This window comes from Acromyrmex echinatior, chromosome 12 (genome assembly GCF_024713525.1).
Source record: "Acromyrmex echinatior isolate Ae372 chromosome 12, ASM2471352v2, whole genome shotgun sequence".
NCBI lineage: Eukaryota > Metazoa > Arthropoda > Insecta > Hymenoptera > Formicidae > Acromyrmex > Acromyrmex echinatior.
Genome location: NC_141863.1, coordinates 4,431,988 through 4,440,869, shown reverse-complemented (window position 1 = coordinate 4,440,869; position 8,882 = coordinate 4,431,988). Strand labels below are relative to the sequence as shown.

Here is an 8,882-nt window from a genome sequence, read left to right as displayed (position 1 = left end):
TAGTAAAAAAATAGTATAAAAACAAAGTTTTTCAAAAAATAAGTTTAAATATTTTGAATAATTAAAATTTTGTAATATTAATTTTAAAACGTAATTTTTGTGCAATAACTGATTATAAAGAAATAAAAATATGTTCTTTTAAAGCACGTTCTTTCTTTTTTTCTTTCCATTCTTTTTTATTTTATGGCATTTAAAAAAACAATTAAAAAATTTTTTAATTTTAGCAAATAAGCAATATTACTCGAAATTTTTTCAATTGTACAAAAATCAATACTAGTTTATTTTAACTAGTTTTTCTTTTTCGAATTCATTCATTTTCATATAGTCACCCCTCTTACGACTACCAGCTGAATCCGGGGAACTCGATCGCATTCTATCCACTTACAAAAATCACGAACTCGATGTGATATCCCCACGAGTGCATCAAACGGGTGTCCGCTCGTCGGCTGTAAAGAATTTTTAAGGACGTGCGACCGGCCTGCCTTGAGCAGGCTCGTTGCAACTACCGCCGTCGTCGTCGTCGTCGTCGTCGTTGTCGTCGTCGTGATGTGTGTCCCTCCGCGATCGGTCCCGACCAATTTGTGAAAAGATGGAAGGATGGCGAATGCAATGATCGTATAGCGCAAAAAGACATGCGTCTTCTCTGACCAGCACGCGGGAAAGAATCGTTGACCGCGGCTCCTCCAGCCAAGGTCAGGCATCACCTCTTTTTCTTCTGCCCCTTCCTCCTTGCTACGAGGGACTTGGAGCGGAGCTACAGTGACCATGGTCCAAGTCACATCACCCAGCCTCGTCTTTGTTATCGTACAAGCGTGAACGCATTCCGAGGCAGTGGAAATAAATAAGAGCTAGGGACGAGGATTTTTTTTTTTAAAGTGTTTGTAGTAAATCAGTATAAACGTATTCAAGCGAGACGTGCTTGGTGTATATATACCTATCATTAGCTACATCTAGAATTATGCACAAATAGATATGTTATAGGTGTTTTGGAAGAATAGTTTCATTTTCATCGAGAACACGTTTTCTTCAAAACTATTTATTGTTTATTCATAGTACTATTACATGAGGTAGCTAACAGTTGCGTACAGATAATGCGTGTGCAATATACAAAGATAATGTAAAATTAATATCCTGACATAAAACTTTAATTACACTTGCTGTTGTAATAGTTTTTACGTTAAAAAAAATTTTCTTTGGCACTTACAAAGCATATCAATTATTAAAATAGACATAACTGATGTCAAATGAGAAACATCGAAAAATATCTCAATACATTTTTGAATTACGTTCCCACATTAATTCTAATTACAAGTGAATATTTAAAAAAATAAAATTTGTATATGTATTTTGTTGTTCAGTCTTACTAAAACTAGATTTAAAACACGTTTTTAGCATCATTAATTATTATGTAAGTATACATTCTTAAGTATTAAATATTATATATCTCTTACATTTTAGAAGCTGTTTACTACGTAAAATTATTGTTATATTAAGAGAAATTGTATAATGTAAGAAGTACCACATATCAATATCTGTGCTAATATGAAGTACACTCTTATATGTACACTCTTCTTGTATAAGAGTGTACATACCTATATGATTTCTTATAAATTTATGTTATGTTAAGTTAAGGCATATTCACATCTGTTAATATGCGTTAACAAATCTGATGAATTTCGACATACCATCAAGCATTTTGGACATCGCATAAAGTTCTGCAATCAAGTTATGATATATGTTAGTTTAGATTTGGAGCACAATTGTTTTCAATCTAATGTATTCAGTTACTTTGATTAAAAATAAACTTATAACATATAGTGTTATGTCCTATTTTGTTGTGCGATATCACATCGCATATTAAGAAACACATTAAAGCAATCATTTAAATAAGAAAGTAAAAAAAATGTATAGAGCTGTGACAAATGTTGAGCAGTTTCTGTAGATTCTGTTCGCGTAATACGATATTCAATGTATGTCATTTCATGTATCTTATAAGTAATAAAATAAAATAATCGTATACAAACATCAACTGAATAATACTGAAATAAGAAAAAATAAAGATAGGAATTACGTATTAAAATTCTTGTTCTTTCTATCAAATTAAAATGCATATTATATATAATAATTAATTTTCTTACATTCTGCAATTTATAACCAATGTTAATGCAAAATGCCATTTGAAAAAAGGCACTGATGAACTTGAATCTTGGATTATTATCAATATCTGTTTATAATACAACATAATAATAACCATATTTCTCAGAATAATCAGGAGTATTTATAAAAAATTATGTAAAATATATTTCAATTAAAAAAAATTAAAACACTATATTTATATGAATAGATTTACTCAATTATTAAAATTATTAAAATTATACTTTATTATAATTATAAGAAAAATTTAAGAAAAAATTTATAAAAATTTTAAAATTTGGTATATCTACTAAATCATACATATAATAGTATACTAATTACTTTGAGTAATATTGTTGACTATATACATATAGCTTATAATTTAGTAAAAAGCGCAATTGTATCCTTAAAAGGACAGAGAGAATGAGAAGAAAACAAAAGAGAATAATCCAAGATTAAAGCAACCAACTTAGCAATGCCAATACGATATACATCGAAAGTATACTACAGAACTACAGAGAAACAGTGCGACAGAAATAAAACTTATTTATATGTTTGCGCGTATAGCAAAATTTCCAAAAGGAATTTGAATAAATGTGTAATTATGTTATTCACTATTTCATTGAAAATAAACAAAAATAATTTCGATTATTCGACCGCTTCTCTTGTACAGTGGCGTTGCCACCTCTTGCATGCCCATTGTATTTGTCACCGTTCTAATTGTAATAAAAAGCAGGAAACGGTCATTTTTATTTTTAGATAAAACGTCACGGTAAATGAATTTAAAGAATTACTTACTCGTTCTTCAAACATGTGTCCTAACTTAACATTAGCGTTGTTAGATTCTTGTAACTGTTTGTTAAACTCTATTTGCTTCAGCAATTCCGTGTCCAATTTACTCTTTTCTTCTAACAATGCTTCTTTTAGTTTCTTCTCCTGTTGAAAGTCTTCTTCGTAAAGCGATAATTGTGATCTTAACAATTGTATCTCTTCCATCTATAAAAAAAAAACACAGTAATAAAATAATCATAAAACAGTAATATAATAAAAATAAATCAAATTTAAGATATGATATAAAATTGATATAGAATTTACAAAAATATTTTTAATGTTAGTTTACATTAAGAAAAACTTCACTCACGCTTTGTGCAAGCTGTTCTATTATCTTTTTAAACTGCGCATTTTTCTCCTCAATTTGTTGTCGCAAGCTATTTGTTTCACTCAGCAATAGTTCATTACGAGCTTGTAATATTTTTTTTTCATTTTGTAGATCTCTTTCGCAATCTTCATATAACTGACTCTGATGATCAAGTGACATTTTTTCTTCATTTAAACTGATCTTTTCTTGCTCTAAAAGTTTTCTCTCGTCTTGCAAAAATACACGTTCTACGTCCAAACTCTTTTTCTGGCTTTCGAAGGATTTTTGTTGATTTTCTAGATTGTCCTTTTCTCGATCGAAAATTTTCTTTTCTTGTTCCAATGATTGCTTGTCGCATTCCAGTTGCTCTGACGTTTCTAAATTCTCGCGAGCGCTATTATCCTTTAAAATGTTTAATTTTACGTTTTCGTCGAGCATTACTTGCAATTCATATAGAACAGAGTTGTAATCAGAGAATATCTTTTGGAATTGGTTTTGTGATTTTATTAACGTCTGCCTATCAGTAATAATTTTTATTTGCTCATCAGTTAATTCATTGTAATACTGACATAATTTTTCTTCACACTGCATTTTATCGTCAAGTCTAAGTATATCCGTAATTTTCTTTAAACTTTTTTCTAAGGCAGCAAAACGTTCTACTTGTTCTACAAAACATTTGGTTAATTCTTGTAACATATCATTATACTGCTTTATATTTTGTACAAATTTTTGATGACTTAAATTGGACGTTTCCAATGAAACTTGTTCCACAGGAGTAAGAACCTGCAAAATTTAAAAGATAATTCGATTTTATTTCTGAATTTAATTGTTAAGATATTTAGCAAACTTTTTAAAGAAACATACACATTGCAATTTCTGTTCGAGTAGAGCATTAGATTCTTTTAAGCAAGCAATTTCCTGATCCTTTTCAGAGTATGCTTCCGAACATTTCGAACTTTCTGTGGTCTTTACATCATTGTAAAGTTTGCAATTTATTCTGTTATCTATCATCGCCGATTCTAATTCTTTTTCCGTTTCTAATTGCTGCAATTTTTGTTTTATCCTGTCATCTATCATCGCTGATTCGAATTCTAATTCTTTTTCCGTTTCTAATTGCGGCAATTCTTGTTGTAATCCCTCTTTCAATCTCTCCAATTTTTCATCCAATTTCTCCGATATTATAGATGTTATATATTGTTTACACCTTTTGATTGTTAGGTTAGATATTTCAGGTACAAGTTCGGAAATGTCCTTGAATGTATCGAATATGAAAAAGGGTTCTTTTAGTTTTTTATTAGAAATCAAATTGGCCCAATCCTCAGAAACAGATCTACTAATCTGAAAAAAATTAAATGAACGATAGAATTATAGAATTATGTACAATATCTCTACACACAGAAAAATGTTATTCTATTGTTAAGAAAAATAATTACTTTATTTAATTTCTTCCCTTTAAAAGTAACAGTTATTTTTAATAAAGAATATATTTTTTTGATAATTTTAAAATATACTTGCCACGAATCTTGAAACACTATTTTATTAGGTGTTGGAATTAATTCGTAGCGTTTTACAAGTGATGGGAAGTACTTTCATTAATGTATTTTTTAATGCTCATGTGAAATAAATAACATTCTTTCATTAAAAAACGCTACGAATTAATTCCAACACCTAATACTATTTTAATTAATTAAATATAAATTAATTTATATACTTACTATTACTTAAAATAAGAATTAATTTTCTTTTGAAGAATATTAAAATTGATCGAAATAGCAACTGTATAATAAGCAAATCGAATTTGTTTTAATTTAATAATCTTGATTAAAATAGTAAACTTACTAGAATTCAGAATATATTTTGAATAGATTTGATGAACCTATGATAGATTTGCAGATATATGAACTTTTGAAATACTTGCAAAATATAATTATTACTTGTGTATGTAATTTTCTGTGTATATATACCTTAAGTCTCATATTTTCAAAATGTTGTAAACGTGAAAATTTATATTTCAGCTCTGCATTTTCCTTTTTCAGATGATTTATAAGTTCTTTAGTTTCTGCAAATTGTTGCTTGTGACTCAGATGAACTTTCGTCACTTCTTCCTGCCACATTGTCAGGGTATTAAAATGTTGTTTCATGGATACATTGGTCTGCCTTAAAGTTTCCTTCAATTTTACATTTTCTTGCAACACTTCTACTAATCTGTCTTGCATCGCAGTTACGGTCATTGACGACACCAGTGATTTATAATCCTGTAAGAAAAAAGACATTAATTTTCTACTTTAAAGTAAATGGTGAATCATGAAATAAAGTAGAATTGTGATGCATGTACAATTGACATGCTCTTCTGTTGAAGATCGGTATACGAAGCTAATAAAGAAGCTTGAGCCTCCACTGAATCTCGACCAAGCACTACAAAAGATAGGCTGTCTTCTTCATCGATGTTAGTCAGTGAATTTACATTTAGAGCCATGGTAATAGGTTCATCTAATTTAAATGAAAGTTCATTTTCCTCAATAATTTCTTCTGCTTTAAGATCATTAGGCAAAATTGGATGAGCCATATTTTGATCACCCTATTAAGATTGCTGGTCAACTTTGCACAGCAATTATATATCAGCAAGAAAACGTCTAGATTGCAGAAGTTAATTACTTTCCTGGAATTGCCAATAATAAATATTATTAATAACAAAAAATGAATAAAGCAATTAATACTGTAAGACTACTCCTTTCAGCTGAATTTCTTGCATCATTTTTCTTTTTTTTTCTCCAATGTAGAGAGAAAAAAATGAAAGATGAATTATGCAAAAAATTCAGCTGAAAAAAACAGTAAGATAAATCAGTACATTTCTATCAATCATTCCAAATACTTTGATATCTGGTATGTATGATGTAATTATGATCGAAATGGAATCTGATTGGAATTATTCAATTACTTTCTAGAGTTGTAGTGTGTTCTATGGAAAACGGAATAATTCCGATCAAAGTTCATTTTGAATAATTTCATAATACATGCCCTATTGCTTAAATTTATCCTATATTGATCTAGTTTATACCATTTAGTCTACAACCCATAACCTAGAACACGATAAATAAACTGCATTGCGATCTTCGTATTTAAGTCAAATGTAAAATGGGTCGCTGATTAAAAGCATGGTATAAATTGCCACTGAAGGTACTGATTTGGCAGTGAAATACTGAAATTACGCTTACAACAATTCTATATGAATAAACTCATACTTATCAGAATCGGAAATTGTGTCAGATAATTCCCTCTGAATCTGCACCAGAATGTACGGTACAGTATTGAGGTTAAGCACTAAAAGCTTGAGTGGAGTAATCAAGAAATGCGCATCAAAACGCACGGTCAATTCCTCACGTCCCAATTAGATTGCATTTATGTCCTTGTTATGTCAGAAATGTATTTTTAGATTAAATGTAAACAATTCAGATGAGTTCATTTATATTTATAGAGATTTAAACGATTCACGATATGAAAATCGTGAAATATCGTGAAATCACGTGAAACGAGGATCAGCTGATCGAAAATTTTCAAAAAATATCACATATGATAATGTATTAGGTCATTTAAAAAGTATCCGCGGTTTTTTGTTCAATTTTTGATGAATGAAAAAACCGCGGATACTTTTTAAATGACCCTATATGTTTGTACAAAAATACAAGACATACGTTACGTATATATAGATTTTTCTAGTATTTTTCTTTAGTATATGCGATATTTTTCGAGAATCCTTGTTAAGATCTCAACCTCGGCTAATCGTACGAAAAGTTGATTTAAAAAATTAAAATAAAAAAGAAAAAAGTATCAGTAATGTCACGTAATGAAATTTTGTTTACGTTTTATCAATATAATAATATGTCGATATTATAATATAATAATATATTTTATCGATCTATAAATAAATATTAATTAGCTTGAACTTATTACCTTTATTACGAGCAAACAGGAAAGATTTAATGACAAGAAGTTAAATTTAGACTCACTGTTATAACCAAAGCATTGGACTATTTCAGCCACATGTGCATTAATTGTTTGGGAAGAGAAAGATAGCATATCAGGGTTGCCACAGACTTGGAAAAATCGAAAAAATTGGGAAGTCAGGGGAAAATATAAAAGAGACTAGAATTTTGAACTTTGACAATTCCCTTAAACTGTTCCTATTCCGAATAATGTTATAATTTTTTAAGTATTACTTTCTGACGTTTATAGTCAAATTTATATCATCTTTTTTCGTCATAACTGCATTCTTTTTTCTAATACAAATTTATTTTTACTTAACTTTATATTTTAATTGAATTTGCACTAAAAATTATTATACCTATTTTATTGAGTTTCTTTTGCGTTATTTTAATATTAATATAAGCTAAATTTCAAAGATTAAATCTTTGCTTCTAAATGTCAAAATTTACCTTTTATTTTACATTGGTCATGGAAAATTTTCCATTTTCATGCATCTGGAAAACCTGGAAAGGTCAGGGAATTTTTAAATTTATTTTCTGTGGAAACCTTGATATATATATATATTTGTATTTTCGATTTGTTACATAAGTATCGTTTTCTATCTTCGAATCTATACTCCATTATTTTATATTACCTAAATTATTTTATCTAAACTACTTAATTAATTTATATTATAACTAAATTACTACTTAATTCATATTTAAATATCGAAAGTACATAAAATGCAGATACATGTATCAGAGAAAAATCTAAGAGCTTTTTTGTGAGAATGTGGGACCAATTGAAATCCGCGTTGAAATCTACATTGAAATCCACGTTATTAAATTCCTCATTGAAATCCATTTTAAAATCCACATTGAAATCCACATTGTTGAAATTCACGTTAAAATCTATGTTGAAATTCACATTGAAATCTACGTTGTTGAAATATATAATACATTGAAATCCATGTTGAAATTTATGTTGAAATCTACTTTGAAATCTATGTGAAACTCATTAAAGTCATTAAATTTATGAAATACCTCAATTGATTTTTGAAGTGTTGCGTCAATATGGCGGAAGTGCATATAATACGATTTCAAGTATAATGGTTCATTTTCTAAACTGTATCTACATGTATCTTTCGTGCACTTTCATGCATTAAATTTCTACAACAAATAAACTTGTATTAAATTAAATAACGTACATTACGTACATATTTTTTGCACATAAATAAACTAATTATAATTTAAAAAATATTTATTTACATAATTGACGTCTTCATTTTTTCAAATAAAATATGTTTATACAAATGCATAAGTTTGAATAGTCTTGTGTCAGGATAGTGGCGAGTTTGTGGACTTTAAATCTAGTGACTTTAAACTTCATCGTACACTACCGCCATTACATTCATTTTCGAATTGGGCACTACGTAGTTACATCCATTTTCTAATCGTCGATAAAGTCACAGCAGAGGGAACGTCGAAAATGAATCAAATAGTGTGACGAGAGAGAATCCTGGTGTGATGCACGAGTCTGTGCTATTTGGGCTACATCCGTCAAGTATATAAAATTTGTATTACTTATTGTCTTAAATTCCTTATGAATTAGAGTAGTCTGTTCGAATAATAAACTTCAAAAGAATGTG

At 28.8% G+C, this 8,882-nt stretch overlaps 1 protein-coding gene across 7 annotated transcripts; it reads right to left on the bottom strand.

Annotated features, from left to right (window-relative positions):
* Positions 1 to 1,020: 1,020 nt before the first annotated feature.
* On the bottom strand, positions 1,021 to 7,353 carry LOC105149613 (NF-kappa-B essential modulator kenny). Of its 7 annotated transcripts, none has more exons than XM_087411615.1 (8): positions 7,223 to 7,352; positions 6,487 to 6,677; positions 5,607 to 5,930; positions 5,236 to 5,526; positions 4,136 to 4,609; positions 3,275 to 4,054; positions 2,932 to 3,129; positions 1,021 to 1,715 (listed from the first exon to the last, which is right to left on the bottom strand). In XM_087411615.1, exons 3-8 carry the CDS (start codon positions 5,835 to 5,837, stop codon positions 1,623 to 1,625), a joined length of 2,067 nt encoding a protein of 688 aa, XP_087267741.1. In that variant the 5' UTR covers positions 5,838 to 5,930; positions 6,487 to 6,677; positions 7,223 to 7,352; the 3' UTR covers positions 1,021 to 1,622. The 7 variants fall into 7 exon arrangements, with proteins under 7 accessions (XP_087267741.1, XP_087267740.1, XP_087267742.1 ...); XM_087411614.1 differs by having other exon boundaries at positions 6,514 to 6,677; XM_011062163.2 differs by lacking the exon at positions 1,021 to 1,715 and adding an exon at positions 1,934 to 2,849 and having other exon boundaries at positions 6,514 to 6,677; positions 7,223 to 7,353.
* Between the last annotated feature and the right edge of the window lie 1,529 nt (positions 7,354 to 8,882).

What these genes read in the sequence shown, in the direction of transcription:
- LOC105149613 (XM_011062163.2), bottom strand. Translation starts at nt 5,837, where the DNA reads ATGGCTCATCCAATTTTGCCTAATGATCTTAAAGCAGAAGAAATTATT. An exon ending in TAGAACAGCTTGCACAAAGC is followed by an intron (nt 3,130 to 3,274) that starts GTGAGTGAAGTT and finishes TTTTTTTTATAG; the next exon opens with ATGGAAGAGATACAATTGTT. An exon ending in GACACATGTTTGAAGAACGA is followed by an intron (nt 2,850 to 2,931) that starts GTAAGTAATTCT and finishes TATTACAATTAG; the next exon opens with AACGGTGACAAATACAATGG.